At 47.8% G+C, this 22,370-nt stretch overlaps 2 protein-coding genes across 5 annotated transcripts in view; both read left to right on the forward strand.

The window, feature by feature from the left end:
• Positions 1-22,370, forward strand: part of SLMAP (sarcolemma associated protein) — a 312,286-nt gene that overhangs the window by 278,271 nt on the left and 11,645 nt on the right. The gene's annotated exons all lie outside the window — the stretch shown is intronic.
• Positions 1-22,370, forward strand: part of FLNB (filamin B) — a 136,967-nt gene that overhangs the window by 73,766 nt on the left and 40,831 nt on the right. For all 4 annotated transcript variants that reach the window (XM_059939979.1, XM_059939980.1, XM_059939981.1 and 1 more), the window contains exons 9-22: positions 2,095-2,232; positions 4,235-4,361; positions 5,324-5,460; positions 6,891-7,084; positions 8,099-8,212; positions 9,137-9,280; positions 9,534-9,657; positions 9,995-10,155; positions 11,144-11,234; positions 11,503-11,672; positions 16,304-16,421; positions 18,574-18,836; positions 20,093-20,690; positions 21,342-21,515. In XM_059939979.1, coding sequence (XP_059795962.1) covers positions 2,095-2,232; positions 4,235-4,361; positions 5,324-5,460; positions 6,891-7,084; positions 8,099-8,212; positions 9,137-9,280; positions 9,534-9,657; positions 9,995-10,155; positions 11,144-11,234; positions 11,503-11,672; positions 16,304-16,421; positions 18,574-18,836; positions 20,093-20,690; positions 21,342-21,515 — 2,553 coding nt within the window. The remainder of the gene's footprint in view (positions 1-2,094; positions 2,233-4,234; positions 4,362-5,323; positions 5,461-6,890; positions 7,085-8,098; positions 8,213-9,136; positions 9,281-9,533; positions 9,658-9,994; positions 10,156-11,143; positions 11,235-11,502; positions 11,673-16,303; positions 16,422-18,573; positions 18,837-20,092; positions 20,691-21,341; positions 21,516-22,370) is intronic.

The raw sequence follows: 22,370 nt of genomic DNA on the forward strand, positions 1-22,370 counted from the left end.
GGTGGAGACACAAGGCTTAGGTATCATAAGGTATCAGTGACTATGGAGTAGGCCTCGGTAGGAATAGCACCATGGTCTCTGTCAACCCTTTAACCATGCTGTTAAACTTCCTCTGTAGCCAGAAGCATGCATTTTTCTCTAATGTTAGACTGTTTCCTTCTGACTTTGTTACTCTTTTTTTTTTTTTTTTCCCAACTCTGCTACCTTTTCTAACCAATACTTGCCTCTCCCTGTTCTGTCCTCTGCATCTGCACCTGCAGACCTGGCTTCCTCTTCTGAATCCTGCCTCTGGGCCAGCCTGGACCCCGAAGCTGTTGGCTTCCTAGTTGAAAGCACTGGGCCAGAGGCATCTCGCTTGGTAAGGGCTGGTTGGTGGGGCTTCCATGCCAGTTCTTTGTGCTGCCTGCAGTTGTCAACCGGACCTGTGCTATTTGTGACTTCGGGAAATTATAGTGCAGGTGTTAGTACCACTTGTCCAGCCAGACCCCAGACCCACTCTCTAATTACATTTAAACATCACTAAGACATCTCAAGATAGTGGAAAATCAGGTGGTTGCCTTCAAGCTCTTTTGTTCCATTTAGTGTTTATATGAACTGAGCAGTTATCCTTTTGATGTTGAGACTGTTGCCCATGTTCAGAATTTCCATGAGTTGTTTTTTTTAAAGACACATTTAAACCCTCCAAGGGAAGTCCTGTCATCCTGTTGTGACTTATTTCTGGTATGACCAACTTTTCTCCCCTTGACAAAGAAAAAAAAAAAAAGAAACCCAATATATTCAGGAACAGAATTCCTTTTGACATAATGCAAGAAAGAATTTTGAACAGCTTTCCTAGTTCTAAGGGTGTTTCCTGACTTCCTCTCGCTCATGGACTACCTTTTTCATTTCTGGCGTATCCATCTGTCACTTGTATTAGTTAGTATTTAATTAATAGTTTTTCTTTTGATGTACCATCTCTTCCTCCACTTAAATGATTTTAAGAAAAAAGAAGCTTTATATCACTTTTACAATGGAAAACCAATAACCTTATGCTCATCCATGAGCCACATAAAAGCATCTCTCCTCCAAGGGTGTGTGTATGTCTCTTTGGGAATGTCCAGCTGAGGACATTGCAGGGAGGAGGGGCCAGAGGAGGAACTATCTTCCTTCTATAGAGTAAAGAGTCTTGTCTTCTGGAGTTTGTGACCCCCCCCTAGTGTATAGAGAGCTGTCAAATATGCAGTGTCAGATTTGGAAAGGAACAATGTGACATTTTACCCATTAATCTCCCATTTCTATACTTAATGAGAAGGTTGATCATGTTGTCAGAAAAGTCCTAGGGCACAAGGATGTCTTTTGTCGACCTTCTGACAAACCCCGTGGAACAGTTTTGTGGAACTCTTATGTAAGGAATGTTAGAAGCTACCTTTGTACTTAATTTTTAGACTTACAACTTTGGGTTTTTTAACTAGAGCTAGAATTCAAATTGAGAGTGGTGTTTATTCCTAATTATTGCATTTATAGCTGCCCACATTCCGAGGACCTTGTAACAGACAGCACTAAAATGTGTGTCTGCCTTGGCTGAGGTGGGGTTGATCTGGTCTTTTTTTGAGCTATCCTCTGGCTCTTCCTGCGGAAGACAGCAACATTTAGACTTAGAAATGGCTGATCTGAAGTTTGGAACAAGGTCAGATGTTTTCAAGTGCTACATTTTCCAAGTAGACCCAGTCTTCCCAATTACTGGGCCCTTGAGTATGGCAATGATGTTTGAACAGTGTCCAGGCCTAGGTCTTAACTCTCTTTCACCACCAAGACGATAAACGCCAGAATTCAGCCACTACCAGGAGCCCAGCGAATCCACGCTGTGCTCTCCTGCTTTCTTTGCCAAAGTAACTTTTCCCCAGTCCCTGTGCAGTGTGGCTGGACAAAGTTATGTTGTGTCTTTATTTGCTAGCCTGGTGTGCTCCCTGAATGGGACCCCTGGTCTCAGACAGCTGCTGCATACTCTTTGTGTAAAGCAAACATTTTCTTGGCGGGTGGCTCAAAGTTACCTTGGCTTGCTCAACTCGGACTAAAGAATGAAAGGTTGAATTGATGTTGAAACTGTGCTTGCAGCCTGTAATCCAAATGCCTGCCGGGCCAACGGCCGAGGCCTACAGCCAAAAGGCATCCGCATCCGAGAAACTGCAGACTTCAAGGTTGACACCAAAGCTGCTGGAAGTGGAGAGCTCGGCATAACCGTAAAGGGTCCTAGTAAGTGCTTCTTTGTTTCCCCATCTCAGGTATGATTTTGGCCAGCTTTGCAGCCATGGATCATTGCACAGCCAGTTCTGATCAATTTATCCCAGAGAGCTATGTCAAAGATTTGAGACTCTCAGGGCTCCATGCAGAAGGAAACAGTGATCATTTAATGATGTCTGCCCTGGATGTGGGAACAGTGGTGGCTTGACAGCCTCATGTTATTTTAAGGCTTCTGGGAATAGAAATAAATAATGGAGTTGGAACAGCAACATGAAGTGGCCTGTTTTTTTAATTTGAGGAAACCTAGGCTCAGAGAGGAAGGGTCTTGACCAAGGTCACATAGCTTGTAAGCATCTGAGCTGGAATTCAAGCCCGGTTTCCAAAGTCAGTAATTTTCCCTCTACAGGTTACATTTTATAGACGATGAAATGATGGCAGGTACCTAATTACTAAGATCATTGCTTATAGAAGGAGAATAATTCCCTAAGATTAAGTTTTCTTTGTAGATAAATGCCATTTGTGGAAGAATGCCTTGCACCCTCCAACTTACTCTTTTTTTTTTTTTAATAACTACTTTATTGATTTATTGATTTATTTTTATTTTTGGCTGTGTTGGGTCTTCGTTTCTGTGCGAGGGCTTTCTCTAGTTGCGGCGAGCGGGGGCCACTCTTCATCGCGGTGCGGGGGGCTGCTCTTCATCGCGGTGCACAGGCCTTTCACTATCGTGGCCCTTCCTGTTGCGGCGCACAGGCTCCAGACGCGCAGGCTCAGTACTTGTGGCTCACGGGCCCAGTTGCTCCGCGGCACGTGGGATCTTCCCAGACCAGGGCTCGAACCCGTGTCCCCTGCATTAGCAGGCAGATTCTCAACCACTGCGCCACTAGGGAAGCCCCTACAACTTATTCTTGCTGTCTCTTGGGAAAGGAGACAGAAAGCAGGAAGACAGGTATCTACTCCATCCTCCAGTTTTCCCCCAGATCAGAGAAGCAGCTCGGCATTTCTAGTTGCAGGTGCAGCAGCCTTAGCAGTTTCGCTCCCAAGCTTTGTGGAATCTTGAGCTTCCTGCTCCAGGACTGCTCTCACCCTTTGTGTTCCTAACAGGCTGGGGCAGGAGTGTTCTGAGCTCCAGAAAGTTAATGTTTGATCTCAGAGCACCGAGCTTTGGGGCAGGCTGTGCCCTGAGGGCAGCCGAGGTTCTAGACTGCCCAGACCTGGTGTCAGGCTGCTCTGGGGCTGCCCTCCCTCTTGGCTTGTTGCTACAGGGACTGAGGAGGCGTGTTTTTTCTGACCTTGGATTCTTGCTTTACTAAATGGCTTTCCCAGCCAAACCTCAGGGCTCAACATAAAACAAGTTCCTGCCTGATGGCTCAGTCTGGAGTTTGTGGGGTAGCCTCTAAAACCTGTCCTCTTGGAGACAGCATACAAGAGCTTTCTCGCTTTCATTATCTGGCTTTAGTTGAAAAGGATATACCGGGATACTAACCTCAGCCTCATGCCAAATACTCGTAAGGGTTCACTCCCTCTCCAATTTTTGTGGGCGGCTAAAATGGGTGGCTTCTTTCTTTTTTGGCTGTGTGAAGCTGCGTGCGGGCTTTCTCTAGTTGCGGCGAGTGGGGTCTACTCTTCGTTGTGGGGTGTGGGCTTCTCATTGCAGTGGCTTCTCTTGTTGCAGAGCACAGCCACTAGGTGTGTGGGCTTCAGTAGTTGCAGCATGTGGGCTTAGTTGTGGCACGTGGGCTTCAGTAGTTGTGGCGTGTGGGCTCAGTAGTTGTGGCTCGCAGGCTCTAGAGCACAGGCTCAGTAGTTGTGGCGCACAAGCTTAGTTGCTCTACGGCATGTGGGATCTTCCCAGACCCGGGCTCGAACCTGTGTCCCCTGCACCGGCAGGTGGATTCTTAACCACTGTGCCACCAGGGAAGCCCCCTGGATATCGCTGTCTTTCTGTTCTTATCTTGCGGATTCTTATTCTGAGCCTAGGATTGCATTAGAAAGATGGTGTGCTTCCTTCCCACAGAGGGTCTGGAGGAGCTGGTGAAGCAGAAAGGCTTTCTGGATGGAGTGTATGCATTTGAGTATTACCCCAGCACCCCGGGGAAATATAGCATCGCCATCACATGGGGGGGACACCACATTCCAAAGAGGTGAGTCTCCAGCTGGAGTTGCGTCTTCTCCAGAGACATGCTTGGCCCAGGGCAGACTCATGGTGGCGGCTTCCTGGGCTGCAGGAGGGAAAGAGAGCTGCTTTGTTGAAAGCTTTTTTTTCTTTTTTCAGAGCAGCGCACAGACATTTGGCCTGTTCTCAAAAGCAGCAGAAAGTCGCTGTGGTTTCAGCTGCCTTGCTTTAAATCAAATGCTGTCGGTTTGGGGCTGGTGGGAGGCAGAGGCCAGAAGGAACAGTAATACAGAGCAAGTGGGCTGTGTGTCTATATCCCTTATATATACTGAGATTCTCCTCCTTTCACTGTGTGCCTCTGTTCAGGAATGCCATGGATAAAATGGCAAAATCTGCTATGGTTTACATTAAAATCCTCTGCGTGAGTGTGGTCAGGAACCGAGGGACACAGTCTACAGCTTCGCCTTGTGGGCTTCAGTTGCCTTCCCTGCATTCACATACTTTCCAGCTTTCCTGGGGGCAACTTTAAACTCTGAATAAATTCAGTTTACCTTGAGAAATATCTGGGCATATTATAAGTTTCTGAGAATCTAAGCAAACTTTTAAAGATCTCCTGTGCCAAAGTTAAAGCACATTCATTCATGTATGAGATAAAGCCTAGTCAACCTAGTTTTCTTGTTACAGCATAAGCAGCAGATAGAAAAGTATGCATTCCCTTAGCCTTCCCGGGCTCACAGTCTGGTCAGCCCTGCACACAAAAGGTAGATGACCAGGATAGTGCAAGGCAGTGTGACTTGAAGCAGTCCCATTACATGATATTGTTGACATAACAATGGTGGGGGAACCTGCGTGGAGGAAGGGCTTGTCTGGAGATTGGGACTGCAGGGAGAAGTATCAGGCCAGTGGAAAGAATATGTGTAAAGGGCTTATAGCTGTATGTAGCCCCTTCTTTGCTCCTCTTTAATGCTTCCTCTGTTCCTTTTCTTCTAGCCCCTTTGAAGTTCAAGTTGGCCCTGAAGCAGGCATGCAGAAAGTCCGTGCATGGGGCCCTGGCCTCCATGGCGGGGTTGTTGGGCGGTCGGCGGACTTCGTGGTAGAGTCCGTTGGTTCTGAGGTGGGGTCTCTGGGTGAGTGGAAGCAGCTTCTGGTGAGCTGAGATTGCAGGGCACCTGGATTACGTGTCAGGCTGTGTGTTGAGGCCTCCTCTCAGCCTCACTACCCGGGGCTTCCTGGCCTCCTGACCATCTGAGGCCACCTCTGGCTACTGCTGTGGAATTGCAGTTCCCGTCTTCCCCTGACCTTCCAGTTGCCCTCTGCCTCTGGCACCAGCATTCATTCATCCACTACACCTTGAGGGCAGAGGCCTTTTATGGATGTGGTGTGTAAAACAGTGCCAGGACCATAGTGGGCACATGGCAGATATTATTGACTGATCCTTAGTTTAGATCAGTGAATGAATTTTGCTGAAATTAGAAATTTGGGGAGTAAATACTCTTTGGAGCATAACTGAGTATGTTTTAAGTAAACGTCTGATGTATATATGATCATTTTAGAACAATGGTCAGCACCTCTCTCTCTGTAAAGGACCAGATAGCAAATATATCAGTACTGCGGGTCATAGTCTCTCTGTCGCAACTATATGACTGCCGTTGTAGCGTGAAAGCAGCCATAGAAAATACGTAGGTGAAGGAGCATGGCTGTGTTCCTTATCTGCAAAAACAGGCAGTGGGACAGACTTGGCCCAGCGGCCAAAGTTTGAGGACCTCTGTGTTAGCTAATAGAAATAAGCAAAGAGGGAAAAAGAGGAAATCACGTTTAATTTTTCCTTTTAGAGAAATAATAAACATCTTAGTATTGGGTTGGCCAAAAAGTTCTTTCGGGTTTTCCGTACGATGTTATGGAAGAACCCGAACGAAGTTTTTGGCCAATCCAGTATATCTTTGTAGACTAGAGGTAATATTAAACCTATAGGTATATCCTTGCAGACTTTTTCCCTGTACATAGGCATACCATATTGATCTGCTGCAAAAATATCTGGGGGTAGCCTTTATATCTTTCTGCCTCAGGCAAATATAGGATATGTCTTGATTTCCCATGGCTTCTGTGGAATTACGGTGCATCAATATAGCTACTATTAGGCTGTCTAGTTATTTCCAGAGTTTTGCTATAAAAACAATGCTGAATATATATCCTTGTATCTAACTGTTTACACACATCCTTGGTTATTTTCTTCAGATAAAAGCCCAGAAGTGGATTTGGTGGGGCAAAGGATGGGCATTGTTTTAAGGCTTTTGGCTTGTGTTGCCATATTGCCAACAGAAAGATTTGCTGGTTGACCTTCCTGTTTGACAATGTTTAAAAAAAAAGTATAAAATCCAACCTTCTGTCTCTAGTGAAGACTCAGTAGGCTTGGTTTTGTGGGAAAGGGACCTAAACAGATTTCAGTCTTCTGGCTAACACTTGGTTTTCAGGAAGGCAGAGGGAGTGGGTTAGTAGTAACCCAGACTAGATACCTTCCGCCACGTAACCAGGGGGATCCTCCCACCCTATCCCCCAGGGTTTGCCATTGAAGGCCCCTCCCAGGCAAAGATTGAGTATGATGACCGAAACGACGGATCGTGTGATGTCAAGTACTGGCCCAAGGAGCCCGGTGAATATGCCGTTCACATCATGTGTGACGATGAGGACATCAGAGACAGTCCCTACATGGCCTACATCCACCCGGCCTCGGGAGATTGCAACCCGGATCTGGTGAATCAACTTGTCATGCTCTGTCCTCTCTTCTCTGGCTCCTGGCACTCCTCCCAGTGCCCACAGAGTTTCCTTGAGCAGCATGTGGAGAAATCGCAGAGAAGAGCCTTTGAGAGCTTAGGAAGGAAAAAGGCCTGAATTAGAAGCCTGATAGTACCTCTTAGTACATTTGTAACATGGGGCACGTAACTTACCTCTCTGACTCTATCAAATGGGAATGATACGAGTGTCTGCTTCTTAGAGTTTCTGTCATGATTCAAGGAGGTAATGTGAATAAAGACAGCCCTTACAACAGTGCCTGGCCCACAGAGGGGGCTCCATAAGCTGCTATTTTCTCGCAACCCCGAGCATCATATTTCAGTCTTGCCACTTGCTGTAGTTATTATTTCAAGGTGATCCATAGATAGAGGTTTTTAAATTTTCCTCCCCAGCTCCCCTTCTCTTAAATTGGAGCAGTGCTTGCAGTGTTTGCAAGAGCTTCTCTCAAACATTTAGCAGGCTGATTAGCATCAGGTCTGAGCCAGCCGGGCTGACAGGAGGAAGCCCTTGCCCCCGCCATGTGTGCTGCTGTTGGCCCACCTGGACAGCTGACCGTAGGGTGACATGAGTCCAGGCTGGCAGCTGCTTGTCTTTGGCCAACTGCTGGTCCTTTACTCTCTGGGGCTGCAAACTTTTGGAATGTTGTCAGTGGGAAAGGTTCTGAGCCCTCACAAAGCAGGAGCATTGAAACTGGGCATGGCTGGAGGTCCCTGCCCCGGTTACTGCACAGATTAAGGCAGGGAGCACAGGCCAGTTTGGGGCCTGGTTTTACAGACTTTTTCTCCTGCATGTTTTTATTTTTAAGTTCCAGCCTACTTTAGCATTTTCCTTCCCATAACCATCCTATTACGTAGGTACTGTGAAGCCAGACACAGTTGTTTTCCTTTTCTCCCATTTCCTGGTCACCAGTCTTCTGATAGGAGCGTAGTTAGGGCATTACACAGAAAAAGAATCACTATTGGTCCTTTGCCCCAGGTTCAAGCATACGGGCCAGGTTTGGAGAAATCTGGGTGCATTGTCAACAATCTGGCCGAGTTCACCGTGGATCCTAAGGATGCCGGCAAAGCTCCCTTAAAGATATTTGCTCAGGTAAGTTTCTAGGGATGACCTGTGCAGGTAATTGTCAGGTAACAGGATCCATCCATGTAATGGCAAGTCACTCAGTCCATCTGATCCTCAGTTTCCTCATCCTCACACTGCGAATAACAATGTTTTTTTTTTAATTTTTTTATTTTTTAGATTTATTTATTGATTGATTGATTGCTATGTTGGGTCTTCGTTTCTGTGCTAGGGCCCTCTCCAGTTGCGGCAAGCGGGGGCCACTCTTCATTGCGGTGCGCGGGCCTCTCACTACCGTGGCCTCTCTTGTTGTGGAGCACAGGCTCCAGACGCACAGGCTCAGTAGTTGTGGCTCATGGGCCCAGTCGCTCCGCGGCATGTGGGATCCTCCCAGACCAGGGCTCGAACCCGTGTCCCCTGCATTAGCAGGCAGATTCCCAACCACTGCGCCACCAGGGAAGCCCCAATGTTTATTTTATAGGGTTTATGTGAGGACTAAATGAGATTCTAACATGTAAAGCAAGGGGCAAATTTTTATGATTTGTGCTCCGTGGAAATGAGGCTTGGTTGTTTCAGATTTCCCTGTAAATGTCCTTCAGTGTGGCTGAAGCTACCTAGGCTGTGATGGGAGGGTTTGTAAACAAGGGTTTATCAAATATATTTATCTAATTTAATTGAATTTGGCCCAAGGATTTAAATGCAGGAATTATAATTAAGAAGCACTGAGTGACCATGGCTTTCTTTTGGGACCGTTTTCTCTTAGTAATTAAAAATGTATAAATGCATGTAGTGTTTTATCACTTGTGTTCATTGTATTGTGAGAACATGGCCTATCATAGGTGCTCCATGAAATTTTGTGGGATGAGTGACCAGTGACTTGGTTGTCTTGGGAGGCCACAGTGGATAGAGACAGTGTGAGGGTCAGCTCTGTTCTTAGCCTCTGCCCTTTTGCAGGACGGGGACGGCCAGCCCATTGACATCCAGATGAAGAGCCGGATGGATGGCACCTACGCTTGCTCGTACACCCCGGTTAAGCCCATCAAGCACACCATTGCCGTGGTCTGGGGAGGTGTCAACGTCCCGCACAGCCCTTACAGGGTAGGTTGTGAGGTGAAACCTTGGTCGTGGTAATGAAAAAGCCCAGTCCTGAGGCCAGTCTGGACTCCATGCTTGATGGCCAAGGCAAATATATGGAAAGACCCATGCTTGGTGGGCCTTGGAAGATGGAGTGGCCCATAGGGCCGAGTGCTGTAGATTGCCCAGAAGTATAACATTCTAACAACTGACATTGTCTTTACTGGGTCCACGGGGAGAAGAACTTGATTACAACTTTTCTCCCTGTCCTCTCTAGGTCAACATCAGGCAGGGTAGCCATCCCCAGAAGGTCAAAGTGTTTGGGCCAGGAGTGGAGAGAAGTGGGCTGAAGGCACACGAGCCTACTCACTTCACAGTGGACTGTACCGAGGCTGGCGAAGGTGAGAGGGGGCTTCACCCAGCTCAGTGCTTGTTGTTTCTTGGGGAAGGAAGTTCTCTTTGTAACATTTCATGGGTAATGAACTTTTGAACCAGGAGATATTAATCCACCTGAACAGGTAATTGTTCATCTGATGAGCCTCTGTGTCAGTTCCGTGGTGGTATCTTTGTTAATCCTCCATCCTGTCTGCAAAACCGTTATTTAAACACCATCCCTTTCTCAGGTTTCTTACTGGAAACTTCCCAGTTGCTTTTCTGGGGTGTGAGCCTGAGCTGGAAGTGATTGCATGGGGCATGCTGTTTCTCGTAAACCGGTGCTAATAAGCTGGTCTGTTCCAGGTGATGTCAGCGTTGGCATTAAATGTGATGCCCGGGTGTTAAGCGACGATGAGGAAGACGTGGATTTTGACATTATTCACAACGCCAATGACACGTTTACTGTCAAATATGTGCCTCCTGCCGCCGGGCGATACACTATCAAAGTTCTCTTTGCCTCTCAGGTGTGTGTTTGGACTTGGGTTCTTTCTGGCCACCTGTGTTCATATTTCCTTTTTGCTTCTTTTAGCAACAGGGAAGGTGTCTTGAGAACTCTGCCCAATAGTTTTCCTCTCTGCTTCCTTAAAACCAAGAAGGAACAAACACACCCAGAACTAAAATTGTACCACTTTCTAACAAAAGTGGGGCCGTGTAGTCAGTGGTTAAAAGCCAGACTCTGGAAAGAAATTGGATCATTACAAACTTTCATCTGGTTTTTGAATGAAACGTAATTAGTTTCTAGATGTGTTCTATACTTTCTCTGAAATGATGACCTTGGCCTCAGGCTTTAAACTTTTCTAGGGAGAGGGGTTTTGAATTTCAGATAGAATTCATATTTACATGTGCTAATGAAGACAAGGAGGCGCAGTACCCTAAAACAGGGAATAATGGAATCCTGGTGATTCAAATTCATCTTACGTAAAGACAGGGAGCTCAGGAGAAAGTTCTGTGCCTTAAAGGTATTGGTCTTGAGTTGGCTTCATCCAATTAACCTGTTCTGCCTTTATTCTGAAAGATTCTTTTTGAAGAATTACAGTCATTGCACTTATAATCAATTCCTTGCATTCCTCAAACCCTAGCTCTCTGTTGTCCCTGGAGGAATGTCCCTTTCCTTCCTCGACCCCATGTATTATTGTTGTTTGGGGTTTTATTCTTGGTAGTATTTTGTATCCTAAGTACTCAGCATTTGGTGTTAAAGGCTGAGAGTTGTCAGAGTGGTTTGTGGAAACCCATCCTTTAGCTGTGATGTCAGGGATCCAGGTATTCACGAGTGACCACTGATGGCCCTTACCTGATGCTAGCGCCTGAAGACTTGACCAATGGTAACGGAAGTTGCTCACCATCTGCTAGAGTGGAAGTCATGCTGAGGTCTCCTCCTTTGCTTTGGGCAGAAGGCTAAGCTCAGGCAGTGGCTTCAGGGACTTTCCTACTGAGGCAGTGTCTCTGCTACAGGAAATTCCCGCCAGCCCTTTCAGAGTCAAAGTCGACCCTTCCCACGACGCCAGCAAAGTGAAGGCAGAAGGCCCGGGGCTCAGCAAAGCAGGTAAGATGGCATGTGTGCATGAGGTCACCCTGGAGGCAGTGGGCATGGTTGGTCCAGGGCCATGAGTGACTTACCTCCCCCAGAGCAGGGGCTCTGTTGAGGCTCCAGTTCAGCAGGGGCCCTGCTCAGCTGAGCCGCTGGCCAAACGCCAGCCCCTGTCTCCGCCTACTGCCTTGCGGAAGCCGGTGCTGGTGAACCTGTCAGACTGGTGCTAAAAGTGAAACCCCTCCAGCTGGGCCTGTCTCCTCACTTCACTGTCCCCTCCCAGGTGTGGAAAACGGGAAACCGACCCACTTCACTGTCTACACCAAAGGGGCCGGAAAAGCCCCCCTCAACGTGCAGTTCAGCAGCCCCCTTCCTGGCGACGCCGTGAAGGATTTGGACATCATTGATAATTACGACTATTCCCACACCGTTAAATACACGCCCACGCAACAGGTAGGGCCCCTCCCCACCCGGTGCTGGGCTGGGTCACTCTGGACGCCGGGGGGTAATCTGTGCTCTGACCTGTGCTGCTCTGTGGCAAGAGGAGATTCCCCCTTTCCTTCTGAACCCCTCTGGGAACGCTGACAAAGAGCCTGATTGGTTCTACCAGGAGGGCCTGGAGGATTCCCCAGGAACAAGCAGGAAGCTAGTTCTTTCCCACCCCCATTTCCCACCTCCATTCTTGGTTTTAGTGTTTTATTAATTACTCACAGGGAAAGAATTGCCACGCCTTTGTCCTTGCTGGCCCTTTTGCCTTAGTTTACCCTTTTTACGAGGTGGTGCAGTGGGGTCTTTCTCAAAGAGCCTTTAGGCCCTCAAGCCCGAAATGGTACTTCAAGCACTAAATTATTCCCTTTTACAAAATACAGGAATACAGACATGATTTTGTCATCCCGGCTGCTTTGCTCTGGTTGTTTTAGGCAATAAGGGCCTAAAAATCTACCTCTCTGTATGAATTCATGTTTACTTATTTAAAATTTTGTTTTGATTCATGGCTACATGTCTAGGGTCTGGGGAACTCCTATAGAAAAGCCTGGATTCTCCCACTTACTCATAGTGTTCTAAACAGTCACTCCAAACCTCTGAGATTCCTTCATTCTTGAAGAAGAGTCCCCCTATGTGAGAAATGCCATTTGTAAGAGAGGAAGGGAGATGCTTTCTGCAGAAGCACTGTTTGAAAAGCATCACTTCTGCCCTGGGCTCTCTCAGTGAGGACCTGGCCAGAGTGTAGTGGGAAAGAATGAGGGGTACAGTGAGGATGAGGGAGTGGTGTGGGTGTCCCCCCTGCACCAGGGGCTACACATGCTTGGAGATGGAATCTTTACTATGAGAACTTGCCTGACAGTGCGAGGTTCTCTAGGGCAGGTTCTTATGTGGCCCTTTATCTCCACATGTGCTTCTTCCTGTGGTTTCTGTTTACCCTAATGAGGGTTCATTATTAGTAATGGTAAAACGAAAACTTTTGTAGATGAATACTGTTTTCTCATCAGGCTGCTCAGTGCTAATTATTTAGGTAATTATTTTCCTAGTGATGCTTATCAGGGCTGATGGGAGCCTTACCACTGGCAACACCAGCTTGATAGCATCTTTGTTGCCAATTCTCCACATTCCTTAGGAGAAGGTACCAGAAAGCATGGCCATGATCACTGGTCAAGATCACAAGACTCTTCTGAAAATGTTTTGAGACTCTTGATCCTATATACCTTTTTGTGTTTCGGCTGAGTTGCTAGAAAGTAAGTTGCAGACATCAGGACAGCCTCAGGTTTTGACCTGCACCCCCAGAAAGGACTTTAGAACCCGATGCCCTGGATGCTCCCAGCTGCCAGTCGAGGTGGAGGTGGAGGTCGGGAGCCCAGTCCTGTTTTGTCACATTTGAAATGTAGCTAGAGTGGGAGGCGCCTTACTCCAGAGTCACCCCAAGGTCAAGTTCATCCATATGTCTGGTCGTAGCAGGTCTGAGGGCTGTTGGCTTCCTTGGTGGCCTCTTGGGGCTATTTGTGCAAATGCCGTCAGTCCCAGCCTCTACTGCGATGACTCCACGGTGCCTCTCCCATCCCTCTCGTTTGTTGTTTAGAGTGAGGTTTACTGTTTTATTATTTGGGCAACTTGCAATTCTGCCTGTTTCTCTATGGCAAAGAAAACAGATTAAATCTCTACTCTTAGATTGTGAGTTTCCAAGGTTAGGAAATCATGTCATATATATCTTTCCATTCTCAGCCCCAAGCACAGGGTCTGGTGCTGTAAATGCTTTGTATGATTTATGGCCGAATGGGTGAATAAACGAAGTGGAGCCTCAACTCACAAGCAGAAACAACATGAGAACTTTGTAATCTGGTTGGAGAGTGGGGCTGACACATCCTCATTCTACTTTGAACTCTCTTTTCTGAAGAGCAGCTAACAGCTCAGGATTGGGTGAAATAAGCGTGCCTTTTGAGCTCTGCTCTTGGATGTGGTTAAGAGATTTGGGTCAGCCCAGAAAGCCGCACGGGGTTACTTTTCAGGTCGCTGCCCACAGGAGCACCTTCTTGTGGTGGTTTTAGGGATTAAGAGGCTGGAACTTTCCAGAAATGCAGCTGTTGAGTGTGTGTGGAGAGACAAGGGTGGATCCTGGCTTAGTGTGAATGCTTAACCCTCAGATTTCGGGCTGCTGTGTGAGGCACTGCGGCCCTCACCCGACTGCTGGCTCTTTGCTCAGTGACACCTGCGGGCGGCTGCTGTCCCCTGCAGGGCCCCAGTCCACAGCTCACCTGCCTGCCGTGGACCAGTGATGGACGTTGCTGGTTGATCGAGTTCTTGTTGGAAGACAGTGGTCAGAGTTTTTGCCTTAGAGGGGAGTGGACTTCTTGGGCTGGGGCTTGAAGACCCGCCCAGAGGTCAAAGGTAGAAGGGCCATTATACAACGACAGTTTCCCTGGAGGGTTTTGCCTTCTGTGCTTTTGGTTGTCTGTGGCCTCAGTGACTTCAGTTTCTCACCCCAAGCTTCCCTGAACAGAGTGGTTTGAGGAGCCGGTGGCCGCAGCTCCCCGACATGCCGAGTCAGGAGCCACTGGGAGCTGAGAACTCCACATGCTGCTGTGGCGCCTTTAGGAAGCCCCCGGAGCTCACTGGGCCTCACAGGAGAATGGTCCCTCCCTTGAAAGGTTATTAATGTTGGTGGCCATGGCTGTCACAGAGGTCTCTGGAGGAGGGGGCTGTGGGTAGCTTTCTCGGTCCTGTCCTCGTGTGTCTCGTGCAGAATGAGATGAAGGTCTCAGAAGCCTGGAGGGGAGAGGATAAACCCATCTGGCAGGACTTCCCTGGCGGTCCAGTGGTTAAGACTCCGCGCTTTCACTGCAGGAGGCGCGGGTTCGATGCCTGGTCGGGGAAGTTTCGCGTGCTGCGTGGTGTGGCCCCAAAATAAATAAAATAAAATACAACTGTGTGGCCATCAGCAAAGTCTCTGAAATGCGCTGGTGATCACTGCTCTGACCTCCCTCACTTCCTAGCCTCCTGGGGAAAATGCATAGGCCGTTCCTTGGCTGGGACCTCAGAGGAAACCTTGAAATGCTACAGGCCATCGCAGGTGTAAATCTCTAAGCTTTCTTCCTCCCCCTCATTAGGTTATTTAAGGTACAGTTAATTTCCTGTCTCAGTTTTGTTATGTTTTGTATAACTGGTAATGAGAATATGCTTTCTTTTATGGGACAGATGGGCTTAACTGAAAGAGGATTTTCCCCTCGCTCCTTTGGCACTCCAGAGAAGTGGTCTCCTGAATTCTAGTGGGTGGTGGAGAAGGTTTTTCCAGAACCCTTGGTTAGCTGGGAGACCTAGCCCTCGAGGAGTTCGGGGTTTGGGGGCATACCCTCGGGAAGAGCTGGCATGTTGGCAATGCCTTGAGGCCTGAAGCAACAAACCAGCCCCTGCTCCGTTGAATGTGACCACGTACATCTTACCATGAGATATTATACTCTTGAGGCAGGGGGCTCATTGGTTTTGTGTGCAGTGCTAATACATCCTGGAAAATCAATCCTCCCTCCTTCATTGATGCAACTAATTTTTGTCTTGTCTTTTCCCTCCTTCTTTATTATACAAGGAATGTGAGAAAATATTCATAGGCCAAAAGCTACACCCTTTTAACACTTGGTCCGTGACAGCTTTCAGTAGGGACTGAATTCTGGCGAGCCCTCTGTATTCCTGCAAGGAATCATCCCTCCCTCCCCCTTGCTTCTTCCCTTCCCACATCCTCTTACGTGATGCCCAGACATTTGAGGTGAGGAGGGCCTTAATCTACTGAGACAGCTGTGGGCTTTCATGGAGCCTTGGTTTGGAGGGAGGGGACTCAGCCGACCGTGGAGAGAGGAAGCCAGCAGCGAGTGGGCCAGGACTGGCCGCGCTGTGCCTCCATGGCCACGGGGCTGCTGGCGAGGGGACTGCCAAGCCCACAGGCTCAGCCTGCCTTCACACTGGCAACTTTTCTTTCATTGCCATAGATGCGGGAGTTTCGATACTGTGCAGTGGTCTCAGAACAGCCCCAGGCAAACTCTTGCAAATTCATTTCACAGCCTAGTGGCCTGAAATCCCAGGACATGGAGACAAAAGATTTTGTTCAGTTAGAGGCCCCCAGGCCTCCCTGCTTTGCCTATGGCCAGGGCTGGGTGTTTAGCTGGGTGGGGAGGTAACATGGCAGAGCGGCTAGGACTGACTCAGGTTTGGGTGCCATGGGCATGAGGTCCCGCTCTTGCACTGGGGCAAGTGATTTTACCTTCCTGAGCTGTAGTTTCATCTCCTGGAAGAATGGTAAGGACGGTGGGAACGCCCTCTTAGGACCGTTTTGAGATTGAATCAAGGAAATGCTTAAAAGCACGAGCATGGTGTGCTCACTAAGCTGTCCCTGTTGTTGTTAGTTGCTCTTTTTCATCTGATTTCTCTGTCATTCTTGCCATGGAGCCAAAAACTTAGAGAAATATATCTGAGATGCTTTCTGAATCTGCTGGAGTCTTATACCCTTTGTCTCTGGGAAGAATGAAAGACCTGGAAGGCAGGTTGAAACAGCAAAGTAGGATGTTGGTACCCAAACGTGTCCTCAATTTTCTCTCTCATTCCAGGGCAGCATGCAGGTTCTGGTTACATACGGTGGCGATCCCATCCCTAAAAGCCCTTTCACGGTGGGCGTGGCCGCTCCGCTGGATCTGAGCAGGATAAAAATTAATGGGCTGGAAAACAGTAAGTGCGTCATGAATGACTGGGGGAGATGGGCCATTGAAGAGCAGTTAGATTCCCTTCAAAGACAATTTGCAGAGAAGCAAATTCTGCCATATGAGATTTTGCAGTCGGACAGACGGATTTGAATTAGGACTGTCCCGTGGAGTAGCTCTGTGACCCTACCTGCCCCTTCACCTCACCAAGCCTCCGTTTTCTCATTTGTTCTGTGGAGGTGGGGGAAGAATACTCATGGGAATATTGTGAGAATTAAATGAGCTAATAATTCAGGAGCTGGCTCATAGTCAGCCCTCGGTAACTGCTGGCATCACAGCAGAAAGTTTTTATGACAGAGAATTTGGGGCATGTTGCTCTCTGACAAATTTCTATTGTGCCAACACTCCTTGGCCACTGAATCCACATCAGGGTCAAGCATAAAAGCCAACTTCCGGGCTCTCAGAAACCACAACTACAGTGCATTTCCCCACCCCAGTCTGGATATTCCTTTAGCTTGTCAGGTATCTTAGTACAAGCTCATTTAAATAAATGAAATAACTGAATGAATAAAAGAAAAAGTAAAGAGACTAGTACAGTATGAACACTGATGTACTTATCACTCAGCTTCTCAAGTTTAACATGTGATCATAAAAGTATTTTTTACACAGGTCATACAAAAATCCATTTTTCATTTAAAAGACATCACAGACAAGAGTATGTTCTACTTGAAGCATTACCTCTCCCACTCCCTAGGGTTAACCAAAGTTACCAGTTCAGTTTCTGTCCTTCCACATCTTCTTTCTGCATCTGTACATACTTAGTGCCAGCAGAAAATGTTTGGCAACACTTACTTTGCACTAAAGTTACCCTGCAATCCCCATAGGTCTTCAGCCTGCCTTTTTGCGTCAGCATTATCTTAGAGAACGTTCACACCTCCATCTTGTTGGCATGGCCGCAGCCTGGCCACACCTCAGTGGCACATGGTCTCCTGGTTTCAGGGTCACGTGGGGCTCTGTGCACACCCTCAGGGCAGGCCTCTTGTTCTATGGGTTTCTCCAGGTCTCAGCGGGACCCTCGGTGAGAACCTTCAGTGCCCTGTGACCCAAATGTACGAGTTGTGAGTGAGGTCAGCTCCCAGCTCCGGGGGCTCTGAAGCAAGAGGCCGATGTTGGTTTTTGTTCCTTGGCAGCAGCCAGCTCTGAGCATAAGAATAGTCACTGTCTAATCCTTAACATGTCTCCTTGTTACTCCTTTCTCCAAGGCACCGAGGGTTTTGACTCCAAACTAGGAAAAGTATGATGCCAATTAGGAAAAGTCTTTGGGATGTGGAGCTCCGAGGCCTCTTTGCTTGTGGCTTGATACTGTTCATCTTGGCAGGCCCTGTATTGCCCAAGTCAGGACCTCCCTGGGTTGTGGTGGGGACCCTAGGCTCCCAGTGCTTTTGTTTTGGTTCAAAGTCCTTTCCTTGTTTTTGTCAAATGTAACACATGGGTTTTCTGTGGCCCTGCTTTGCAAAGACCTTTCATGTATCAGCACGATACAGAGAGTCAATTCTCAGGGCTTGCTTCAGTGCCTCTTCATTGGCCAACCCTGTGACTTTTGCGTTCTTGGCGGTAGGATTGAATTTGCTGCCAAGAATTAGTAAATAAAACATTGGCTTCTGGGAGTGTTTTGATATAAAGTTAACATCAAAAGTAATTAAAGAAGAGACAACAGTATCAGGTTATAACTTACTGCAGATCATGGGGTCAAGTAAATTTAGATCTGAGTCCCAGCTTTGTGGTCTGCTGGATATGTATGTACCCCAGGCAAGTCACTTAACCCCCGTGAGCCTCAGTTTCCCCATCTGTTAAATTCCTTGGTTACTAAGAAATACCCTGTAACGTTGTGTTGAAAATGAAAGGAGATGATGTGCCGTCCTCATGCCTGGTATGTAAAATGCATTCAGTGAATGATGACTATCATTATTATTATCATAAGGAATTAATTAATGTTCTTGTACTGGTTGTTATTGAGACCAGAATGGTGATTATTCTTAGTCTTGCCTCTTGTCCTGCATCAGCCAGTGTTTGTTGTAGAGGCTGAGAAAATGTCCTGTGTCCAAGGAACCATCTCTGCTCTCAGCTGTGTTTTTGCTGCCGGGTCAGCTCATCCCTTTGGCTTGTTTCCTTTTTTCCAGGAGTCGAAGTTGGGAAGGATCAGGAGTTCGCCATTGACACCAGGGGAGCGGGAGGTCAGGGGAAGCTGGACGTGACGATCCTGAGCCCCTCGAGGAAGGTTGTGCCGTGCCTGGTGGCGCCCATGACGGGCCGGGAGAGCAGCACGGCCAAGTACATTCCCCGGGAGGAGGGGCTGTATGCTGTTGACGTGACCTACGATGGACACCCCGTGCACGGGAGCCCTTACACGGTGGAGGCCTCGCTGCCGCCCGATCCCACCAAGGTCAGCTTTCATTTTTGTTCCAGAACTTGTCCTCTGTTGGCAGATAATAACACATAGTTAGTCCTCTGGTTCTGCCCAGCAAAGACCTTTAGAAAATTGTTTTGTGATGAAAGCCCGTTCTCCGTAGTTCTCTCCCCTACAATCCAGCATGAAGGGTCCCCTCGGCAGCTGGGTCCCAGCCCCACTCCTTCTCTCGCTCTGGCTGTGAGGCTTTGGTGAGGGACTCCTGTCCTTCATTTGTCAGCATGGTAACGGTACTTGCTTCAAAGTGAACCTGTAAGGGTGAGGTCGGATGGTGGGTGTGGAGGCCTCAGTCTGGCATCTGGCACACACAGTGAGCTGTTATAATGAAGTATAAAAATATATTCTTCTCATTATCATTTCTTCCTAGTAGCCCTGAATCAAGGGTTTTAGAATATTTCCAGTGTTTTGAATGGCATGAATCCTATAAAACTATGTTATTTGTTGAATAAGAGATGAAAGCCTCATCCCCTCCCTCTTTTAAAAGCAATTGGTTTTTTTTTTAATGTTTGTTCGTTTTTTAATTTTTTCATTAGACTTGATTCTTTAGAGCAATTTTAGGTTTATAGTAAAATTGAGAGGAAGGCACAGAGATTTCCCACATCCCGCCTCCCCCACTCATGCATAACCTCTCCATTATCACCATTGCCCACCAGAGTGGTGCACCCGTTATAGTGGATGAACGTATGTCAACATCGTTGTCACCCAAAGTCCATAGTTTACATTAGGGTTCACTCTTGGTGTTATACAGTCCATGGGTTTGCACAAACATATAATGACATGTATTCACCATTATAGTTCAGTTTTTTATTATTCAGAATTTGTTGAGGGAGGTATAGCAGCCAAAGCAACAGTGAGGTCCATGAAAGCCATTCAGTGAGTGTTCAACCCAGGAAACCCGAGTGTGTTTGTTGGACTAGATGTTAGGTGTCCAGCTCCAGCCCTCGAGCCAAGCCTGGCAGGAGAGAGGAGAGCCATGCCTCTGCCGTGCCTTTCCGTGTTGAATGAGTTCACAGCCAGGTCTCCCTTTCTCAGCTGTTTGCAGCATCCACTGCGTGTGGCTGTAACTCAGTGCTGTGGGTGAGTGTGTGTGACACGTTAGGCCCCATGGAGAAGGACCACTTCATCGAGGGGCAGTTCACTGCTGATGGCAGGCTTGGCTGTTGAAAGCAGTGCTGGCTGAGCAGCGATACCAGTTTCGGGCAGAGTCTGATTTTTATTCTTTGTCCAAATAGGTGAAGGCCCACGGTCCTGGCCTTGAAGGTGGTCTTGTGGGCAAGCCTGCCGAGTTCACCATCGACACCAAAGGAGCTGGAACTGGAGGTTTGGGCCTAACCGTGGAAGGTCCTTGTGAGGCCAAAATTGAATGCTCGGACAATGGCGACGGGACCTGCTCCGTCTCCTACCTCCCAACAAAGCCCGGAGAGTACTTCGTCAACATCCTCTTTGAAGAAGTCCACATACCTGGTTCTCCCTTCAAAGCCGACATTGAAATGCCGTTTGACCCCTCCAAAGTCGTGGCATCGGGCCCAGGGCTGGAGCATGGGAAAGTGGGCGAGGCAGGGCTGCTTAGCGTGGACTGTTCAGAAGCAGGGCCGGGGGCCCTGGGCCTGGAAGCCGTCTCGGACTCGGGGGCGAAAGCCGAAGTCTGTATCGAGAACAACAAAGATGGCACCTACGTGGTGACCTACGTGCCCCTGACCGCCGGCATGTACACACTGACCATGAAGTACGGCGGTGAGCTTGTACCGCACTTCCCCGCCAGGGTCAAGGTGGAGCCTGCCGTGGACACCAGCAGGGTCAAAGTCTTTGGGCCAGGAATAGAAGGAAAAGGTGGGTTTCATGAAAAAGAGGGTGGCCGCCAAAGTAACAGGGGCTCACCAGAAGCTCAGAGAGTCAGGGCTGCAAACTCAAATGCCAGTAGGGGTCGGGCCAGGTAGAAGAAAACTCACCTGTGGTCTCTGCATCAGAGAGCAGTAGAGGGGAGCAGAGTGAAGGGGTGAGCATGTGCTGTTTCTGCTGCCCTACCCCGGCTTTCTGTTTCTTCACACTCCCAACACTGTCAGCAGATTTTCCCTTTTTTTTTTTTTTTTCCTGGCAATGCCAGAAATCTTGTTTGTTTGTTTTTTTTTAAATGTGGAAACACAACATATTGCATTTTTGGCACTTATCTGAAAAAGGTTTAAAATGTACTGCTGGCTAATACCACACTTGCTGTCTTCAGCCTTTAACCTGTCCTAGATCCCACCTTTGTCCCAAGAAGTGTGCAGGCAGTTGTGTTGTTACTTGGCTTAGGAAGAAGCTTCTTTTGCCAGGGAGATTGAAGGTGGGGAGGCATTAATATTCCTGATTCTGAGTCAGAGAAACCGGTTGTCTGCTGTCACCTAAATTAGTGTGTTCTGAAGTGCCGAGAACCTTGGCTCTTGGGATTGCTCCTGAAACTGAGGTGACAGCGACATTCTTATCTGTGTGATTGCTCTGCAGATGTGTTTCGGGAAGCCACCACCGACTTCACGGTCGACTCACGGCCCCTCACGCAGGTCGGAGGCGACCACATCAAGGCCCATATTGCCAACCCCTCAGGGGCCTCCACCGAGTGTTTCGTCACAGACAATGCTGATGGGACCTACCAGCTGGAATACACGCCCTTCGAGAAAGGTGAGTTGACTTCTCCTTGGAACATGACCCTCTTTCAGAGCTCTGCTGGGCTGCTTCCTCCTGGTGGCTGGTGCTAACTCCTGCCCCACGTGCTTTGACCGTCTCAGCAGAAGCATGTGCAAAGTGACTGCGAAATGTGGAAACCTCTTTCCCGAACAGAACCACCTGCCTGCTCAGTGCCTGGCCTGCTGGCCCTGTTGTGTAACAGTTGGGCTGTGTTTAGCCTCAGCCTCATCTGAGCAGGTTATGGGGTGATGTCATGGCATGTTGCTCGTTTGTGCAGTTTTTTTTTCCTGAAGGGGGAAAGTTCTCCCTTAATTTTTACCTCCTATTTTGTTTATTTATTTATTTTTGGCCACGCCACGTGGCTTGTGGGATCTTAGTTCCCCGACCAGGGATCAAACCCCAACCTCCCAGCAGTGGAAGGATGGAGTCCTAACCGCTGGACCACCAAGGAATTCCCTGTGCGATTTTTTAACATAATTAATTTCTTTCTTGAATATTAGGAATTTAAATTTTAAAATTAATTTTTTTTAATTTAAAATTTTGATAAATCATAAAAGCATAAAAAAAAGCGCCATATGTCCTCATTATCTGGATATATAATCCCTAAACTTTATGGTATATATATTTTCACTTTCTTTTTGTGGATGCTTGTCTGTTCTATTTCATGGGTTTCTCTTTGTCTTTTGGTTAGCGACTAGGTGGAGTTTTCTCAAATCAGGATGGTGTGTTTAAGATGACTGTCTTGAAAATAGACTTGGTGATATTTGCTTGGAGGAGAGGCCTTGCGTGTGTGTTGGGGGATGGGGGGTGGTATGTGACTGCCAAGTGAACAAAAGCACAAACAGTTGG

This window comes from Balaenoptera ricei, chromosome 11 (assembly GCF_028023285.1).
Source record: "Balaenoptera ricei isolate mBalRic1 chromosome 11, mBalRic1.hap2, whole genome shotgun sequence".
Lineage (NCBI taxonomy): Eukaryota > Metazoa > Chordata > Mammalia > Artiodactyla > Balaenopteridae > Balaenoptera > Balaenoptera ricei.